The 21,213-nt window shown below is 39.2% G+C and overlaps 1 protein-coding gene across 2 annotated transcripts; it reads left to right on the plus strand.

Moving 5' to 3' along the window:
* Positions 1-14,848: 14,848 nt before the first annotated feature.
* Positions 14,849-18,190, plus strand: LOC147624197 (putative phospholipid hydroperoxide glutathione peroxidase). Of its 2 annotated transcripts, none has more exons than XM_086819139.1 (7): positions 14,849-15,259; positions 16,677-16,753; positions 16,850-16,911; positions 17,094-17,212; positions 17,383-17,565; positions 17,702-17,767; positions 17,933-18,190. In XM_086819139.1, exons 1-6 carry the CDS (start codon positions 14,957-14,959, stop codon positions 17,729-17,731), a joined length of 774 nt encoding a protein of 257 aa, XP_086675265.1. In that variant the 5' UTR covers positions 14,849-14,956; the 3' UTR covers positions 17,732-17,767; positions 17,933-18,190. The 2 variants fall into 2 exon arrangements, with proteins under 2 accessions (XP_086675265.1, XP_086675264.1); XM_086819138.1 differs by having other exon boundaries at positions 14,861-15,259; positions 18,002-18,190.
* Positions 18,191-21,213: the final 3,023 nt, after the last annotated feature.

Genomic DNA, 21,213 nt, shown 5'->3' on the forward strand with positions numbered 1-21,213 from the left:
GTTAATGGGTGACTAGCCATTGTAAAAAGAGAGCTCATAGAATCCCATTTTCAAGATTAAGTTTTCTTTTTCTTATCTCTTGCTCTCTTGTGGCTATAGTGGTGAGCTTGTGTTTTGATGCATGTTTGCTTGCTTGATTGTGAGTGTGTGCTTGTAGGTGATGCTTCCTTCCTCCCCTCCTCTTCTTCTTCTTCTTCTTCTTCTTCTTCTTCTTCTTCTTCTTCTTCTTCTCTCTCCCTCTTTCACACATGAAGGCATTGAGATAGGAGCTGAGATTTCCATAGGTCCTTCTCTCATTGCTCCCTACCTAGCTCAAGGAAAGCTCCACTTGGGTGACACAAGTGGTGGTGGAGTGAGCCCCTACTGGCCTCACATTGAGCAGTTACCCCTTTTAGGGTTGGCTAAGTGCATGCTCCCAAACCAACCCTTGCATCTTCTCTTCTTCCTCTCACATGCAAGGAGAATGCTCATTCAGGTGAACATCTATTAGGTGCTCCACCCCCTTTTAAAATGTAACTATGTTTCTATGTTTTTTGGGTGATGGTCGATAGTCTTCTTGGAGATTGTAGAAGGCTACACTTCTTAGCTCTAGATGAAGCACAAAGAAGGTTATAAGCAAAGAATCTTATTCTAGTGAGTCAGCAAAATTAAAGGGATGCAAGAATAAGTTGATGAGCTAAGTGCTAAGATAAAGGTATTAGAAGGAGAACATATTATCATGGATAAAAACATTAGAGTACTAGAAGTTGATAAAGTTAAGCTATGTAACAACACTTTCATTTTAAAGAGAATGGCTCAAAATCTTCAAAAACACCTTACAAACATAAAGAATATGCCCATGGGATTCAACGAAAGAAAAAGGAAGCGACAAGTGGTAGACTCATTGGCTGAATGTAATGGTGTAAGAAAAAGAAGACTAAGATCCACAAGGTGTAAGCGCCTTCTCTATTTCATTTTCAAAATTTTCATTGAAAGTGTATAGGTTACTTGAAGTTGCTCTTTTAATTTGTTTTGCAAAACTTTTGCTGATTAAATGATGGGATACAGTATTGGAGCAAACCAATTATAAGTAGGGTCAAAGCAACTATCCTTAATAGAATAATTGAAACCATATGATAGGTACTCCACAGACTTTGTGAAGTCAATATCACTATAGTCAATCTTGAGTTGACCTAATATGTTGGAAAAGAATAGACAATGCTTCATCCTCCCTGAGGCCCATGGTCTTTTGAATATCATCTAAAAATAAAAACTCTACCTATTCATGATGATAAAGTTTAAGAGTTTGATATCAAGTTGAGGGAGGAGATCAACGATCTCCTCCTTCTTGCATATAATTAATTCTTTAGCCTTGTCCTCAAATGGGAGCACTAGCCCACCATTTCAACTACTACTGCAGGGTCCAAGGGCTTATGGATTTCTGGTATCTCAGCACCATGAAACATGTGCACTACTAGGTTACGACTTGTCTGCTTCTTTCCCTTTGAGGGGATGATGACCCTCCTTGTGCTTTGGACTCATGCAGGAAGGCGATCACTATCATGTCCCATGACAAGAAGCTTGTCCCCAAATTGCCAATCTCAAGGGTCATCACTTCATCGATGGTTAGTGTTTGGTATAATTCCGCGGTAGAAAATTGCTCACAAAACCTTTTTAAGCACTTGAGAAATGCTTTATCGTCTTTAAAAAGGTAGCTAAGGTAATTAACACGAACCCACTGCTTGTCAATGCCCTCCAGTGTTTTTTTAAAGAGTTTGGCAACAACAACGGCCTACATGTACTTAGTGATCTCATGGAATAAATTGATGGGCAATATTAGAGTTTGTTGTTTGTCGATTTTTCCACATAATATTAGTAGTAGGAGCTTAACCTTCCTACCTACAAGCCCTACGTTTTCAATAAAATCCACAGAAGATTGGTAAGAGCTTATCCTTCCTACCTACAAGCCCTACCCCATCTTTTCAAGAAAATCCAACAAGCTAGGTTGAAAAGGATCCATTGCTGAAGAATATGTTATAGGCTAAATTGGGCTAGGTTGAAAAGGACCCATTTCTAAAGAATATGTTAGAGGCTATAGTGGGATAGGAAAAAGTTAACACACATAAAACTCATGTATTATAAACTTTACCATGTATAGAACCTAGTTAATAGAAAAACTTTACCCACTCATGTATTTCACACGAAAAAAATTACTCACAAATAAAAACAATTTACATGCATAAAATTAATAATATTAAAATTTCATGTAGATAAATTTTATGTGCACAAACAAAATAATTTTACATGCACAAAATTTAACAATATTGAAATTTCATGCGAACAAATTTTACATGCACAAAAGATACACAAATGTTATATATAAAAATATTAAGAGTATGAATTCATTGTGGGTAGATCTTGTATAACCTTATGCATGCTTGATTGAGGTAACATAGGGAGGCTATAAGTCAATGCAAGTCACCAATTTCTTTGCCCTTCATCATATGAGGGGGAGAGGCAGGGAGAATGGCAATGGGAGGAGGTAGGAGGGAGGAGGGATGGAAAGAGGAGGGAGGGAGGGAGGGAGAGAGGAGGGAGGTGTTGAAAGGAATAGGATCCAAATCTTGAGCTACACCATTTTAAGGGAAGGGACCACCCAACGTTTTTTTCAATATGGAATTGCTCCCCCCTACCTAGACCTCGTCCTCTTCCTGTGTTGGCTCTTCTAGGTATCTCCGGTCTATGGGATGGTCCTCCCACTGCACCTTGGAGTGGCTTATCATTAGTTGCCTCTGTACACCTTGGAGTGGCTTATCATTAGTTGCCTCTGTACACCTTTGCAGAATTAAAAGTTCCATGTCTTGTAGGAACGTAGGATGATTGATCATCTACTCAATGTCCTTTTTGGTGTACAAACGGTCCTCCACTTCACCTACCGCTCTTGCTAGATTATCCTCTTCTTCTAGGGTTACAAACCCCTCCTCAGCTCTGGGCTCTTCATTTATGGGTTTTAAGTTTGGTATTTCTCCCTCACTTCTTCCCATAACTAATTCCAACTCCTTACCCTGTGATTGGAGTAAGTTTAAACCTCCCATCTCCTTTTGTTTAGCTCTCACCGTTCGAGTATCAAGCTCTTATTTCCTTAAGCTCAACTCTCATAGTTGTCGTTTCACCTCGATCCTTTTTAGATCTAACTCTACTTCCTCCAAGGTTGGGAAGAATACTTGACCCGTCTTGGCCACACTTTCCATGTCCTGTCTCATTCAGGGGGTGTCGGTGTTCGACAACCTTGAATTTGATGGTTAGATGGGCACTTCTTTCCTTGGACCAAGTCTAGCGCTGGTTGACAAACTCATGCCTGTAGATTGCACATCTTCGTCTCATGACTGGTTTGGAGACCAAAAAATCCCTGGGCGATATCAATGATACCATTGGATCTAGTTGGGGAGGGTGGTTTCTCCTCTTCCCCAAACCCAAAGTACCTTAGGCCTCCTTCCATGGACTCTTCACTACTAGTTTCAACAGTGGTCAGATTCCTTAATACACTCAACTGAATGCTTATTGAGTGGCATGAACCCACACTTTTTTGATAGGAAGATCTTGGGTGATTTGATGCACTATCATCAGGTGTAAGGTCATCTTCGATTTGCTTTCAAGACCTTAAGTGCATGTATGTATGATTTGATGAGCTATTTTGCTGTCCCAATTAAGTTTTTGATCAGATTCTGTCGACCTATTCCTGAGGCCGTGAGATGGCGTGAAGTGTCAGAAAATAGTTCATGTCATGAACGATTTTCTGCACTTTCACATATTTAAAAATTTTGCTCTTAGAATCAGAATTCCACGTTACCTTATGGGTGTCAATCTTTTCAAGACCTCCATAGCCTTAACCTGACTATACCAAGCTCATGAGTTGGATTTTATTAAGGCGTGAGATTGTAGGAAAAAGTTCACACCGTGAAGAGATAAGGTTTCACGTTGTGAAAAATAATGGGTTCATGTCGTGAACAAAAATGGTTCATGCCATGAAGGTTTCTAGGGTAGCAAATATCTTATAATGTACAACTTTTATAGTTCCTTTTCATGACACTTATTAAGGTCCTCAATTGGAGGAGCATACTTGTTAATCCAAAATGGGATTAACATGGAGGGGTGGTTGTGTATATGTGGGGGGGGTGTAGTGTGTGTATGTGTGTGTGTGTGTGTGTGTGTGTGTGTGTGTGTGTGTGTGTGTGTGAGAGAGAGAGAGAGAGAGAGAGAGAGAGAGAGAGAGTACGTGTGCATGCATGTACATTTGTTCATATGTGCATGTGTGTGTGTGTGTGTGTGTGTGTGTGTGTGTGTGTGTGTGACAAAGAGAGAGAGAGAGAGAGAGAAAGAGTGTGTGTACATACGTGTGCATGCATTTGTGTGTATGTTTGTGTGTGTTATGTGTATGTGTATGTGTATGTGCATACGTACATGAGTGTACGTGAGTGTGTGTGTGTGTGTGTGTGTGTGTGTGTGTGTGAGAGAGAGAGAGAGAGAGAGAGAGAGAGAGAGAGTACGTGTAAATGCATGTACATGTGTTTATATGTGCATGTGTTTGTGTGTGTGTGTTATGTGTGTATGTGTATGTGCATGTGTGTGTATGTGTATGTGTATGTGTATGTGTATGTGTTATGTGTGTATGCGTATGTGTATGTGTATGTGCGTACGTATGTGAGTGTGTGTGTGTGTGTGTGTGTGTGTGTGTGTGTGTGTGTGTGTGTGTGTGTGTGTCTAAGAAAAAGAAATAAATAGAGGGGTAAGGTGATGGCATAGTAAGATAGATATGTACCACCAAGATAGATCTATGTACCACCAAGATAGATCTATGTACCACCATCATATCTTAAAACATAGATATGCACCACCATCATATCTTAAAATCATCATATATTTAACTAACATATGCTATATATTAATGTGATGGTTATAAAAAAAACAATAGGCTTAAGGGCCTTTTTAGTGATTAGGTACATGTGCTTCAAATCAAGATATCTAAAAAGAGCTCCAAAATTATAGATAATGCATTCCTATTATAACAATGTTAGCAGGTTTCTATCATTGTACTAAGGCTGGTTGGGAAGTAGGGGACTGTTCATAGACTGGTTCTACAAAAATCGGCATGTGTGACACAATTGTTAAGTTCATAAAAGAGATAAGGATCCTCCATATATAGAAACACGGCATGCAAGGGAGTGATACGTCCAATTCAACTAGTAAAAAAGAAGAGATCATGATAAGCTAGGAAAGGCAACAACAAGATCACTTTCTAGAGCATAGTAGAAACACATGCATGCAAGGAAGTGATATGTCCAATTCAACTGGCAAAAAAAGAATTAATCATGGCAAACTTGGAAAGGTGACAACAAGATCACTTTCTAGAGCAGACTAGACAAGGGCACTACTATAATTTCCACATCAACTACCTCTGAGTATGAAACTTAGGTGGTACATACAAAATAAGATCACTTTCTAGAGAAGACTAGACAAGGGAGCTACTATAATTTCCACATCAATTATCTCTTCATATGAAACTTACCATCATTTTAGGTAGATATTTAGGTAGATAGTGATGTTGTACAAGATCTCCCACCAATCCCCAAAGGCCAAAGAGGATACTTGACCTTGCAGAGGAGAAATTTATACACAAAGAGGACAAGTAATTGGTCCAAGGGTCTCAAGGGAAAAATGAGTGAAGGCTCAAAAAAAGAAAAGAACATAGACACTATCACCCAAATCACATACCCAATTGAGCCACTTGCTTGGTGCCTCTTGAAATACCAAAGGCTCTAGAAGCAATTCTAGAGCGGCCTAATGAATATCTTCAAGAAGAGTCCAAGCAAGAAAGAACCTGATCCATTTGAACAAATGGTTGAGGATTTCCTATCACTTCCATTTTAAAAAAAAAGTGACAATTTCCTATAGTATTGTACGTCCCAATATCAACTAAGAGGGAATTTAAAGTGCCAAAATATCATCATTTATGCCTTTCCTCCAGAGTTAGAATTCCAAGTGGTACATTATTGAAAATCTAGGCCTAATGGAAAATTTTGGAATACTAGATGGAAGGATGCCTTCAAGCAAGTATGCAAGAACCAAATAAGCTAGTGCTAGCTTAGGATAAAGACCCATGTGCCATGATAAGCATGGTAAAAACAAGTTTTCCTAACAAAGCAATCTTGTTTATCGTAAGTTAGTGATAGCTTATGATAAAGCCCCATGTGCCATGATAAGCATGGTAAAAACAAGATTGCCTAATTAGGCACCAATAAATAAACAAGGGAACTATGACAAAATTGATTATACAAATGCAGTTGCCTAAGAAGGCACAATAAATAAATAAGGGAACTATACAACCTCAAGAAAAAAAAACTCAAGCTTAGGGGAATGGGTCCTTTCAAGATTTACAAAATGACCGCTAAAGGAGCTATTCGCTTAGAAACATTGGATGGAGTCCAAATGGAAGTCTAAGTTCTACATACCTCTTCCTACGAACAACTCAAAGCCATTGACTAGCTAGGGAACTAGAAAAAAAATAGACCAAAATGAATAAACAAGCTCAACGAAAGACTTGTAACAAAAAAGCAAATGAGGAGAGGCATTTTGCCTGTCCACATGGCTATATAGAAAATGATGATGGAGAAGAAGAAGTGACGCCCCCGCAAGGCTTTATGGGCTATAATAGACAATGATGGAGAAGAAGAAGTGAGGTGGCTGCATCATGTGTACTTCTTATTGTAAATCACTATAGAAGAAGGCATTATTTACATCCATCAGAGTAAAGACCAACCTTTTCTAATGCAACCATAACAATGACAAGTCTCACAGTTGCCATTCTCACAACTGGGCTAAATGTCTCCTCATGTCAATGCCATAGTTTTGCATATAGCCCTTGGCAACCAATCTCGCCTTATACCTACTCATTGAACCATATGCATTTTGCTTAACCTTATACACCCACTTACATCTAGTTACCTTATTTTCCTTAGGCAAAGGCACTAACTCCCATGTTGCATTTGCATCCAATGCTGTCATCTCCTCATTCATGGTATCTTCCCATTTCTTATTTATAAGTGCCTACTCAAAACAAGTGGAAACAAGTGGGCTCCAACTTTTGTATTTCTTTAACCATGTAAGCATAATGATGGCCTTTATTTCAATCATATCTCAACCTATTAGCAGGGTAGCTAGCCCTCGTAGACCTACGTACACTTGGCTCACTACCAAGTGTCTTCAAAACATCCCTAGTTCTCCTTACACTAGGAGGAACCACCACATACTAAAGTCACCATCCACATATGGTTGATCTACCTTTTCCTTCCCTTTGCATTATACATGTGTACGTATATCTGTCCTCAACATTTTTGACCATGGACTAACACTGAATCCATTGTTAGAGGACTCTCCATGTCCAGTAAGCACCCGTGATTATTGCTCTACATGTGGTGCAACATTTTTCCTTCTTAAATTTGCATCTTTTATTGCCTTCACTAGTGTATACCAGCTACTCATCTCATCAAAGACAACATCTCTCCTTACTCACATCTCACGAGTGCTAGGGTTATAACATCTATAACCTTTCTTCTCCAAAGCATAACCAATGAAGATACATTTCTGTACCTTTGGATCCAAATTTGTTCTCACTTCATTGAGAACATGTAATATACACTACACCCAAACTATTTCAAGTGAGACACAACCGGTTTTATGCCTAAAAACTTCTGTTCAGGCATTATCCCATGAATAGCTGCTGTAGTGGGAGTATTGTTTATAATGTACATAGCAATTATCTACTACTTCTGCTCAAAAATAATGTGGCATATTCTTTTCAGACATCAAGGCACGTGCCACATCTGCAATGTGTCTATTTTTGCTTTCTGCAACACCATTCTAATGGAGTGTACCTACATGTAAACTGTCTCTTGATTCCCTGCTTTCTCAAGAAATCATTGAACTCATTAAGAAAATACTCTCCCCCACCATCTGAACTTAGGTATTTTATTTGTATGCCTTTTCTTTTCTCGACCAAGACTTTAAATCTCTAAAAGTAAGCAAACACCTCACTTTTCTCCTTCATGAAATAAAACCACACTTTCCTAGTGTATCATCAATGAATGTAGCATAATACCTTAAACTTGTAATTGTTGCAGTCTTGGTCGGGGACCCCATACATTTGAATGTATAACATCTAGTGGCCTTGCACTGACATGATTTTCATGTGGGAAAGCATGTTTGGTCTACTTACCAAGCTACCATGCTTCGCATACTTTATGCATACCATCAAACTTAAACTTTGGCAAATCTGCAACAATAATATTTTGGGCCTGCATAGACTTCAGTTGGCTTTATATTCACATGACAAATGCGCTTGTGCCATATATCAATATTTGCAATGACACCTATTCCATACACAAACATGGATACCTTTACCTTAGGCATTTTCACATTTAAAGTAAAAATCATGCCATTTTTGTTACCCTTTGTAACCAAGCGACACTAATTTTTAAAGTCTTCCACAAAACATCCTTCAGGATTAAACTTCACTTACAGACCCTGATCAACCATCTGTTCAACAGAAACTAGGTTATTTATAATATTTGGAACATGAAGTATATCTGCCAAGTACTTCATTTTGCCATCCTACATAGATAATGGCACTTTACCAACATGCGCAATAATGGGATGCGCAATATCATTACTTGTTTCTACATAACGTGGCTTTTCTATTTTCTACATGTCTCTAAACAACTCACCATCACCGATCATGTGGTTAGAGGTGCCAAAATCCATATACCATATATCTTTAGATCCTAACACATCTCCTATTTGTGGAACTGAGCATGTGCGACATCACAAATAGCTGCTCACTTCTGCCCTGTAAACTAGATGATGCATAGTTGCCTTGCTCTGGAAACTTTCCACTTTTAATGCCATTCTGCTTTTTAAAGTAGTCCTTTGCCATTCTGCTTTTTAAAGTAGTCCTTTGCCATGTGCCCTAGTTTGCCATAATAATAGCACTCTATGCTGTTTGCACTTTGATTTATTTGCCAACTATCTTGGCTCCTCTGGCTCCCCTTACCTCTAGACTAGCCTCTTCCACCTGTGTATAATTGATGCTGCTTGCGAATGTTGTTGTCCATAATTTTTGCTTCCATGTCGACCACCACCTTGGCCTCAACTACCTGAATTGGAGTAAAAGGCCTATTATGATGTGTTCTTGCTTTATGAAGAAGAGTCCTCACCTATAGACTTTTCTTCTATGATCAACATAGACATTAAGTCCTGAAAGTAAGGAACATTCTTCAAGCGATAGATTGATAGACAAAAGGGATTCAATAATGCCCTTAATTTTTAAAGCATACTCATTGATAGACATGCTTTTATTCTCCATAGTATGCAACTCTTGTTTTAGCTCTAGTTCCCTTACCTTTGTGTTGGTTTAGAATATCTGCACCAAGTTCTCCCATGCAACTACAGGAGTGTTGGCAGTTTTAGCTCAGTTTTAGCTCTAGTTCCCTGGTCTTTGTGTTGGGAACATCTGCACCAAGTTTTGCCATGCAACTACAGGAGTGTTGGCATCCTATATGTGTCCTATCATTGTGTCTATGACACTGACTCTGAAAGCCAATATTTGACTTTCCTTGCACCTTGTTTCCAGTCCTTGAATTCCTTTACATCTAATGAAGTGACATTCTCTTCACACAACTCCTCATTGTCTCCTTCGATATAGTTCCAAAATCCTTTACCCATCAGGAAATTGGTCATTCTGAACTTCCAAGCATTGAAGTTGTTCAAGTCTAGCTTCTCACTAACAATCTAATTGATTCCGTCAGCATGTTTGCCTGCAACAATAACCAGAACTTGCAAATAGACAATTTTTGTATGCAACATCCAACACGACAGTATCTTCTGTGAGGACTGCCTGTAGCGGTACTTTTGCACAACCTGTGTGTCACCACCAGATGTGACCAGAGTACATGTACATACACCCAAGATTAGCAATACATGTGCAAACACTGCCTTCACCTCCAAAATGCACTACTGCACTGCAATAACTAGGTTTCGAGCGCAGAGACAATTCTCAACCAAAACTTCCCGTCGGTCGAAATGGCCGAAAACACCTTGCAGTGATTGAACGGAGATCGAAACGCACCCGAAACACAAATCTGGCTATAAAACTAAAGTACAAAATATTGCGCACCACACAGGCACCTCGACGCCCCTGCGAAGACAGCTCCTCAATCAGAGATGTGTCAGCTCTTAGAGCTACTCTCAGGGTGTCGTACCTAAACAAGAAGGGGAAGAGATAATGATGCTTTTACCCATATACCTTTCTTTATCTTCGTAGCCTCCTTTGATTTCCACTCAACTCCTTAGCTTGAACTCTGATACCATAAAGAGAATGTGGGGGAGAGGGAGAGCTTGAATTCTTTGCAAGCAAAACACACACGCACACACACACATAAGAGAAAGTAAGACACAAGAGAGAGATGTGGATGGCTGAATTTTCTTTTATCTTCTTCTCTTCTCTACAACCATATAACTAAAAAGATAAGAGTACATACTATAAGGGAGAGTACTCTCCTACAATAACATACAATGGTCAGTCCATAGTGTGAAGTTAACTATATGAGCTGATGCTATAACTATGCCATAACTCTAGTACTCCAAAGTGGCTGCCACACAGCCTGCTATCCCACTGGCAGCATATTAACCATAATCTCACCAACCATGCTGATGGCATAAGTGCGAAAGCTATCACCCAGGTGGGTCATCAATGTCCACAACACTGGAGTTGAGCTCGATATCTTAACAGGCCGCCACAATGTCAAGTTGCTAGAACGTGCTAAGGGAATAAGTGTCCGGAGTCAGGTTGTGAAAAGCCGAAATGAGCCTAAGTGAAAATCCTAAGTACATTACATTGTGTCTTTCACAATATCTTCAAAATCAAGTCACTTGTGATGTGTCAGAAGAATATCTTCAAAATCAAGTCACTTGTGATGTGTCAGAAGAATGCAAGGGAGAGGGGAGCTTCAGCTCCTTACAAGCAAACACACACACACACAAGAGTAGACAAGCATACAAGAGAGATGGATGGCTAAATTTTTAATTATTATCTTCTCTTCTCTATAACTATAAAGATAAGAGTACATACAATAAAGAAAAGTACAATCTTACTATAACATACAAAGGCCGATCCATAGTGTGAACCCGAATACATGAGCTAGCACTATATAACTGTGCCCCGTAACTCTAGTAAACCAAAGTGGCTAAACATAGCCTATAAAACCATTGGTAGCATATCACCCATAATCTCACCAACCATGCCAGGGACATAAGTGTGGAGATGTCACCCTAGTGTGTCACTTGTATTTGCACTAGCTGAGCTCGATATCTCAACATGCTAGAGAGGCAAGCATAATTTTCAAGTCAAGCCATCTATGTAGGATCCGGTAGGCATAAGAGTTAAGTCCATGTCTATATCAAAGGAGTGACAGAGATATGTCCCATTCACACACTACTCACAGAAAACTTTTAAGCAAAACCTTGACTCTGAGCACACCTCTCAAATACATTTCTAGATGGGGGGCACTCGTGCGATGTAGAAAGGGAAACCTTTATCTACTTAGCCTAATGCACAACCAATCACGTGAGAACTTCTTATTAAATCGTTCTCGCACCACATGGCTACACCATAAAATGAACTAAGCACCTAGGATACAAACCTTGTCATCAATAGCCCATGGACCTCCACCGAGCTTACTTGCACAACATGTTCTATGCATTCAAATGTATGCCTAGGTGTGTTATAATCTATGCATTCAAATGCATACCTAGGTGTGTGTATGTTATAACAAACACATGCATTAAGCACCTTGAAATTGTTGGGTCCCACACACAAAAACCTTAATTAAAGAATAAAACCCATCTACAGGTTAATAATCAGACTATAATTTACGTCGATTTGTATCCCAAATCAAGATCACCTCAAGGTAATTGCACTTGCACAAATCACATTGCAATTGGAATTTGCCTCGATGTGTATCCTAAATCAAGATCACCTCAAGGTTCTTGCGCTTGCACAAATCAAATTGAAATTGGAATTTCGACATAGTTCCCATGATTAGCGTGGTGGAAGAGTGTTCCATACATGCCTAGGTTTGTGTAGGTCATGAATACTTGAAAGCAAATAAGAAAATTGATAGTGGGTCAACCCCACCTAATATTAAAACTTTGCCAAAAATATTATATCAAGGCTTATAGGCCTCAAATTTCAGATCAATGGTTTTGCCAATTACATTGGTTGGCCAATTTCGTTGCCCAATCGCATACTGCATATTGCATAGCAAGGTTACATGCACATTTTTTAGCCATGCCTATAGTGGGGCAGCACAACTGGGTCCTTCAAGATCAACAAATCAAAGGTCCCTGTGAAAGGAACCAATACCCCCATACATTACCACCGAGAAGATGGGCTACTTCCACATAGAAGAGTTAGAGTAGGTAGGGGGCTTCATGCTCAAAGTTCATGTCAAAGACGATCTCACGGACAAGAGTTATTATGCAATGGTCCTATCTTTTGAGTGTCAGCATTTAGTGTTGGGCTTAGTACACTTTTTTAGACTATGGCTGTGGGGTATGAACTCTTACGTGATAGGATACCAAAACCTTCCAAGTTGATCCAATCTAGGGTCAAGGTAGACAAAAAGTAATTCTCATGCTAATCATGGAGGCAGTACAAAATGCACTTCGGATGTCAAGGGTTGGCCATGCTTGGGTAAAGCACAATGCTTCAAAGGTAGAAAGGGCTACCATATTTGGGTAAGCAGAGATCACCAAGCCACATTGGTGGATAGATGTGAGGATGCAATACCTCATTAACCCTGGCAAGGAAATTTACACTTACTTTTCCTTCTGCAATCTCAATAGGTTCATACAACTAGACTCTAGGGTATTGCTAAAACACTACAAAGCTTATAGGAGAGCAAGATAGTGAGCAGTGCAAATTTTGCTAAGCATGTTTACTAGGAGATTGAGAAGATCTTAACACTGGGAGGATAATACCTCGATATAGGATTCTTACAAGAATCATCGATTCCGGCCTCGAAGCCCTCCTATAGTTGTCACATAGAGAGGCCAAGTCTCTACACAAACTCCTAAGAAGCCCACTAGAAAATAAGTAGACTCACCCAAGCCAACTCTCTTACCCTTAAACAAGCCAAGAGAAAGAGATCCCCCAGGCCACCACAGAAAGGCTTGTAAGCAAAAGTTGGTGCTCAGGGGCATAGGCCTAGTTATGGCCTTGGAGCTTGATAATAACTCACTAATACTAACTCACGAAGAACACTTTCTCAAGAGCCAGCACGATTGGGGAAGGGCAAGAAGAAAGCACATGTAGACAGTTAAGCCTCACACAACAACATCCAACATGAGAAAGTGGCCACTAACACATAGAAGGAATCACCAAGGGGCACATTGCCAATGCCTTGAGTCACTCATCTAGTGGGATCATTTCCCCTAAATTCTAAGCAAAACAACAAATGGACAGCTAGGGATGCATATGTCAGCAAAGCTACATATGAGAGCTAATGCTTAATTGCCCAAGGACAATCGGATATCCATGCAAGGTGTATCGAGTTAATCTAGCATTATGCTCATAGATTTGACAAATGCATGTAATACAAGCCCACATGTGTTGAACATAGATATTTTTAAAACTCGGTAATAAGTAATGTATAAACTTTTCTATATATTACTAGAGTACTATGGCTATATGTACACTGCTAAAGGTTCCGTATATTTGGTACCATATAGTACTATATTCTCAACACTTCAAGCATGAAAATACTATATAGAAATAGTGCATTCTCATAAATAAAGTCCTAAAGTACTATGTGTAAAATATGAACACTGAGCATAATATTTATGTAGTCTACTATGTATAGTAAGGGATCCTTAAAGAATATGTAGTATATGCAAGTTTTATATACATGGTAAGTAGTCAATTCACAGTAGTATGTGAAATAGAGTACTTACTAGAAAGCAATAAAAATACTATTAAGCATTTTTTAGTATGATATAGTATTGAAAGTAGTTTTGTGTAACATATGTACCTCAGTGAGCTCTAGGTAGTGGACAGGATGCACTTCATATACTACTTTCTACCAACCCACTGCTTGTAAACGTTTTTCTTATTTGGAGAAGCCCTCGTGTTTAGTTTCCAAAAATCAACCACACACTAAACGGCCTCGTCACTTAAGCAGTCAATCCTACATTTTCGACCACCAAAAGCCCACTTAAAATCTGTTCCATGTATGTCAACACAATATTTCCTCAGATTCCGTGGTTGAATGTAAAGCGTTTTTGCAATCTTGGTATCACTGATTCCACAACACCATATCTGCTCTGAGGCAGTATAACGCTTCGGCAATCAGTGTGTATCTCTGTGATGTGAGTAACATAGCCTTGTTCCAATTCTTTGCAAGCCCTTCTGGTAGCTCCCTAGTGGACATGTATCTCTTGCCATTTTGAGTCCATCACCCCCCATGTAAATATCTTCGCATTGGGAAATTGATCTAGGACTTGCTTTTCTTTTGGTTTCGATGAGATTAATCAAGGAAGGCAGTTTCAATTGTGAAATGAACTTTTTCAGGCTTTAGAAGATCTACCAGTGGATTCATGTTTTCTTTGGAGAGTGCTGCTGTGACTTGGAGCAGCAAGAAGCAGCCTACGGTAGTTAAACTCCTCTAAAAGGAGCAGGGCCCCCTAATATTACAACCGACTACAAGGAAAGGAGATGAATTGTACACGTATGTAAACGCATATGTTGGCTATATTCATTGACACGTGAGAGGAGTGACACGTGGGAGTGAAACGTAGGGCGCTTTGCATAAGCCTGCATTCGGTGAAGGAAACATCGACGTGCGTTCAGCGATCTTGGTCCCTGCAGATGATGGCCCTGCTCTCTTCTCTGAGTGCCTGCCCGCTAGCTGTGATAGCACGCTTCACATCTGTTCGCACCTCTGGAGCAAACAATAACAGCAGTAGCCCGACGGCCTCACCTTGTCGCTTCTACAGCTCCCTGTCCGCCTCTGTGTCCCCTTCGTGCTCTACGGCTTTCTTCGGGGCCTCCTTCGCCCACAAGCTGTGCGCGCCCTCTCCTCCTCTGCTCCGCCTCAAACCCTCCCGAATGGCTGGCTCCGCCTCGGCCGCCGCAGTCGCGGAGCAGAGCATTCACGAATTCACTGTCAAGGTATGTGCAGGCCCAAATTCTTTTTCTATCGTCCATAATCAGTGTTCTTGTCATAATGCAAGTTGCATCATGCTTGCCGTATGGCCCCCTTTCTTTCGTTAGTTTGTCGCACGCCCCCGTAACATGCTTGCCATACACTCCCGTGCCATGCTTGTGGTACGGCACCCATTGGGGACATATATCATGAGGTTTTGATCCTGGATGTGTCGCATATCATGGTTGTTTCTTGGGATCATGTAGCATGGATATGCTATGCATCATGGATTTGCAGTTCTAGGGCGCTTGTAGAGAACTGCGCCCCCTTTTTTTCCCCCCAAAATCAGCCTAAGGCTCAAGATCCTTGTGTAGTTATCATTTTCACCGCCCGTAGATGTCCACCCACCGCCCATAGATGTCCACCCCCTAGGCACTTTTTAATCCGCCCGTAGGTGAAGCTACCGAGGAAGCACCTTGTGGGGTTTTGAACCAAGACCTTTACCACTCGAGCTATCACCTCATTGGCTGCGGAGAACTGCGCCTTTGGAGTGTTACAGCTGCAAAATGCCTGATAATGCTGCTTGTCATTCAGCCGGGAGCATAGATATCGGAATTGAAGAAGATTAAGCTTGCTATACCTGTTCCTTGAAGTCATGCTCATTGCTTATGAGATCATGCTTATACAGACTTTCAGGTCATACGTCATGGCAGTGTGCGAGATCATACTTCTAGCGTCTAGTTAATACTGTGGCCCATGTGCTAGCTGTCTCCATTTATATCTATTCATATTTACTACATATGTGCGCAGATTTGCAGCAAAAGGTGTGTCTCCTTTGCAGAAATAACTCTTCTGCCACCATCCTCATCTGACATAGTCATTGCTGTTCCAAATGAGTTTAATTTACTTCTTTTGGTCTACGTTTGCACTTGCACAAGGCTATGCTTGGCACACCCGCCCAGCCCCCACGAAAAAGATCAAAAAGAAAAAGAAAAAGAGGGTATTGTGGTATCTGCATTCACATCTTCGAAATGTATTAGAGCATGCTTGTATTATGACATGACCCCAGAGGTAGGTGCAATTGTGATATTAAAGCAGTTCATGTTCATAGTACTATTTGCAAGGAATTCTGGACATAGTTCACACTAGCGGTTCATGTCCATGGGATGGGTTGGTGTTACATTAACTTCCATACCATGACAACCCTTGTACATTGGCAAACCCTGGAAGCATCTTACAATGTTGGCAACAATGAGGTTGCATGAGTTTATGAACCTTGCCCTCAATGTGTGTATCTTTTACAGCCATTAATATATCCCTGGCTGAGAAGCCATCATGTAAGCACTTCTTTGTATCGTTGAGAATCTCATGCATTTGGAAGTGTGGTTGATTTTTTTTTCATGTGTTCTTGTGATGCTTATAGTAACCTCCATTTGGGTACAGGATATTGATGGTAAGGACGTGAGTTTGAGTAATTATAAAGGCAAGGTTCTGCTGATTGTGAATGTGGCCTCCCGCTGGTATTACTTGTTGCACCATTTTCTTCATATTTTGGTATAACCTGTGTTTTAATTGCAGTAGAATATAATATGTGCCTAGTGGTGCAATTTGTGCAGTGGTCTTACAACTTCCAATTACAATGAGCTGGCTGAGCTGTATAGCAAGCTGAAGGGTGAAGGTACGACCTTGATCAATCTTAACCCCAAAAATGCTTTGCGACATATTCCCAAGCCCTCATAGAATTGCTAGAGTTCTTAATAAGATTCTTATTACACCTGGAGATTGGGTTTCTTCATGTGTATCCATGCAAATAAATATGTCACAGGTTACGAAGCTTTTTTTTGTTTTTCTGTGTTGTAGATTTTGAAGTTTTGGCTTTCCCATGCAATCAATTTGGAGGTCAGGAACCTGGGACCAATCAGCAGATCAAAGAGTTTGCTTGCTCCAGGTTCAAGGCAGAGTATCCTATTTTTGATAAGGTTGGTTCTGTTTTTAAACCTTATGCTTACTTGCCTTGGACCTGCAATGCCTGTTTGTACATTTCTTTTTTTGTTGTTGCCCCAACAGTAATTTAGACTTGACAAAAGCTCTTGTTGGGATTTTGCTTTGTGGGCTTCAATTCTGTAGCTGCTGTTTTCTTCTCCTACAGGTTGATGTTAACGGTGAGAACACAGCACCGGTATACAAATTTCTGAAAGTAAGTAAAAGTTCAGGGCTTCTGGGTAGTTTGCTTGGCGACAATATCAAATGGAATTTTGAGAAATTTCTAGTTGACAAAAAAGGGCAGGTTGTTCAGCGATATGCTCCCACCACTTCTCCCCTGAAGATTGAGGTGAGTCTTTCTCTATGAGCTTTTGCTTCACTTGTAAACTCTTATAGCACTTAACAGTGCATATCCATGGGAGATGACATCATTACTCGCAGTTCTCATGGGTATTTAATGCTGTTTACGCGTCATCTCTTTGCAGAATGATATCAAGAAGTTGTTGGAAGCATGAGATTTGCTGCTCGGTGCAATACTCCTTTCTCTGAATGTAAGTATGTATTTGATGGTGAGCTTAACATTTTATTTTACTTTCTTTGTCCATGACAAGGTCAGTTCCTCCTTTCCTCTGATTGTCATATTTCTATGCTGTTGATATTCCTCCTTTTGCGTGGGCACAGAAAGGATGAGAACACATGATATTCTTTTCTTGCAGAATTATCCAGCTGAGCATAATTGGGAAATTTAGGCTCACATGGAGTACATTGCCATGTTGTTGAAGCAGCCCAAGGATCCTGTGTCAGGAGTAGTGTCGCCTTGTGAAAGCAGCCCGAGTTTCGGATTTGGCATATCCCTCAAGATTGTAGAATGCCTTGCTGAAAACACGGTGCTGGACTGTGGTACCGAGCTCTTTTGTTGTGTATATGTATTGGATGCGTAATCATGCAATTCAACTCTCATATCGCTGTTTCAACTTTTGCTCTTCAGTGTCTGTTTGCACCTCAAGTAATCTATTCTTATATGATGTGAGCACCAAGGTGGACATACCTCCGCATGCCTACACTTGGGTTGTAAGAGATTTAAGTTGTGTTATTTCAAGGTCACATTTGTGTGTTATCTCAAGGTCACATTTGTTAAGTATCAAAAAGTCTATTTTCATCACGATGTACTTTCTTTCTAATGTTTGAGAATCTATATATGTGGGGGAAAAGATGAGGTGAATGTTTTGGCTCCTTTGTGATTGTCTATTGCAGCATAAAGTTGATGGTTTGACATAAAGTCAAAAGACGCACCCCACGGTGATGCATGAGGGGGAAAGATGAGGTGAATGTTTTGGCTCCTCTATGATGGTCTATTACAGCATATGTGCAAAAAAAATTGCATGGAAGAGGAAGTTGATGGTTTGACATGAAATCAAAAGCACCAACTGATGATATGATGCATGAGGGGGAAAGGAGGGGGGATGTAATTTTATTAATAATTCTTAATATACTAATATCAAATTTAGGCTATTTATTACATTGTATATTTAAAGAAAGAAAAGTAAAAGAAAAGAGAAAAAAAGAAAGAAATGTCGAGAAAAGAAACTTATGGAAAAAATGGAGAGGCCCAAGGGCTAAATGTACATGCTCATAACCCTCATAAGAGGCATATAAACTTTCGATAGAACCCTGCAAGTCCTAAAAAGATTTGTAACTCATCTATATTACATATTACATGAGGTATTTTCATCTCAATATAGCTTCAACTTTATCAGGATCCATACAAATTCCTTTCTCGAATACTCTGTGTCTAAGGATATTGCACTTCTTTTTTGAAGAAATCATATTTAGATTTTTTAGCAAATAATTTATTTTTTCTTAATAATTAAAATACTTTTCCAAGGTGCTCAATATGTTTTTGTTCATTTTGACTAAAGACTAGTATATCATCAATAAAAACTACCACAAATTTTCCTAAATAAGGATGAAGTATAGTGTTCGTCATGATCATAAAAGTAGTAGGAGCATTAGTTAGACCAAACAGCATAACTAAAAACTCAGTGCCTAATAGATATTCTAAATGCTGTTTTTGGACATCTTCGATCCTAATTCTTACTCCATGATATCTTAACTTTAAATCTATCTTACTAAAATATTTAGCACCTTTGAGTGATCAAACAACTCATCTATCTTGGGAATAAGAAAATTTTTTTTTACCGTCACTCTCACGATTGCATTCATTCCACGACAATCTATGCACAAGCGCATAGATCCATCTTTTTTCTTTACCAATAATATTGGTGAAGCCTTGGAAGACTTACTTGGCCTAATAAAGCCTTGTTCTAAATATTCAGCTAATTGTTTTTCAACTTCTTGTATTTTAGTCAAACTTACTCTATAAGGTGGCTTACTAGTTGGCTTTGAATACTTCAAAACTTCTATGGGATGATTTTTCCCTCTATCTTGAGGTAAATCTTTTGGCAATGTTTTCGGAAAAACATCTTTAAAATCTTCTCATAAATTATTCAAAGAAATTAACTACTTCACAAATACTTAAATCAAGCTTTTTATAATGGTTTTTAAATTGAGGCATTGCATAACAAAAAAACATTTGTTCTATTTCATTATCTTGATGAAGCTTTTAGAGCTCAAAATTACATACCAAAGGAGAAGATGGTACATTGTGCTCTCCTTGCAATGTAATAAATTTTTCTTTATGCTCAAATGTTAGTGTATTCTGCAAATAGCTTCTCAAAAGTGTTTCCCCTCATGAAAATAACCATTCTCTCCCAAGAATTACATCTGCAAAACAAACACATTACTTGAAAATCCAAAAGTGCTTCATACTCTTGAATTTTTACCCCAACTAGGTTTACCACAGTATCCCACTCATCTTCATCATAGCCATTGGCTAATGATACTATATACTTATGAGAACTTGGGAGTTGAGGCAACTTAAGTTTCTTAATCACGTTAGGTCCAAATGTAACCCATGGTATCGCCAAATTTTTTTTGCAAATCCTATAGCCTCATCTAAGTTTTTTGGCTCTTTGGAGTGAACTTCCTTCTTGTACTCGCTTTTCAAGCCTCTATGAAGCCTCTTACTTTTTGAAAATTGTCTATGCCCTTAAGTTTTAAGACAATTTCTCTATAGCAAGCTATATATTGAGTGAGATTTAAATTCTTTTGTTCCATAGAAAACTTATCCCACTCCTCCCAATTCCAATCTTCTTCATTTTCAGGAAGATATTCCTTTAAGAATAATTCCTTGGATGAATTCCAAGAATTGGGTACTTGCCTAGCTTCCGCTAAACTCATCCCACCACTTATAAGCTTTTCCTTAGGATAGGCTAGATTCAATGGGGCGGTTATGATCAGACACATTTCTTAAAAGATACAAATCTTACCATTTTTGTAGAAAAATATGGATTGCATCTTTATTTCTCTTCTTCTCTTCTCCAGTAAAAGTGGGTGCCTTTAAATCTTTGAATACCATACCTTGGTCTCTAGTTTTGGGACTCTCTTTAAAAACGGTTTCATTCAATCCTTTTTCTAGAGTTTTTTCCCTTCCCTCTTCAATGTTACTTTTATATATTTCTTTCACTCCCAATCCTTCCCCTCCCATCAAGGAGCTAAGAAGACCCATCATTTTCTCAAGTTTATTTTCTATATTAGAGACTTTTTCTTTCATTTTCTTCATTTCTATATCCTCATACTCATCAAGATCTAAATCTTGCATATCTATTTCATTTGGTTTTGTAATATCCTCTTCCACCGTGGAAGGAGAACATTGGGTTTTCCCATTCTCACTATTTTCATCCTTCCCACCTTGAGAAGCCATTTATTCTAACAATAAGCAAAATGGAAAATTTCTTACAAATTTAAAAAAATACAACACAATGACCTTACTTGGTTGGGTAATTATGAATTATCTCTAATGATGTGAAGAACAATTATGTTGATTACTCCTTGTTGATATTTGCTTCAATGATTCTTCAAGGTCGTTATATATACT

Source organism: Cibotium barometz, chromosome 25 (assembly GCF_041138505.1).
Source record: "Cibotium barometz isolate CiBa-2024 chromosome 25, ASM4113850v1, whole genome shotgun sequence".
Lineage (NCBI taxonomy): Eukaryota > Viridiplantae > Streptophyta > Polypodiopsida > Cyatheales > Cibotiaceae > Cibotium > Cibotium barometz.

What these genes read in the sequence shown, in the direction of transcription:
- LOC147624197 (XM_086819139.1), top strand. Translation starts at nt 14,957, where the DNA reads ATGATGGCCCTGCTCTCTTCTCTGAGTGCCTGCCCGCTAGCTGTGATA. An exon ending in TTCACGAATTCACTGTCAAG is followed by an intron (nt 15,260 to 16,676) that starts GTATGTGCAGGC and finishes ATTTGGGTACAG; the next exon opens with GATATTGATGGTAAGGACGT. An exon ending in AGTATCCTATTTTTGATAAG is followed by an intron (nt 17,213 to 17,382) that starts GTTGGTTCTGTT and finishes CTTCTCCTACAG; the next exon opens with GTTGATGTTAACGGTGAGAA.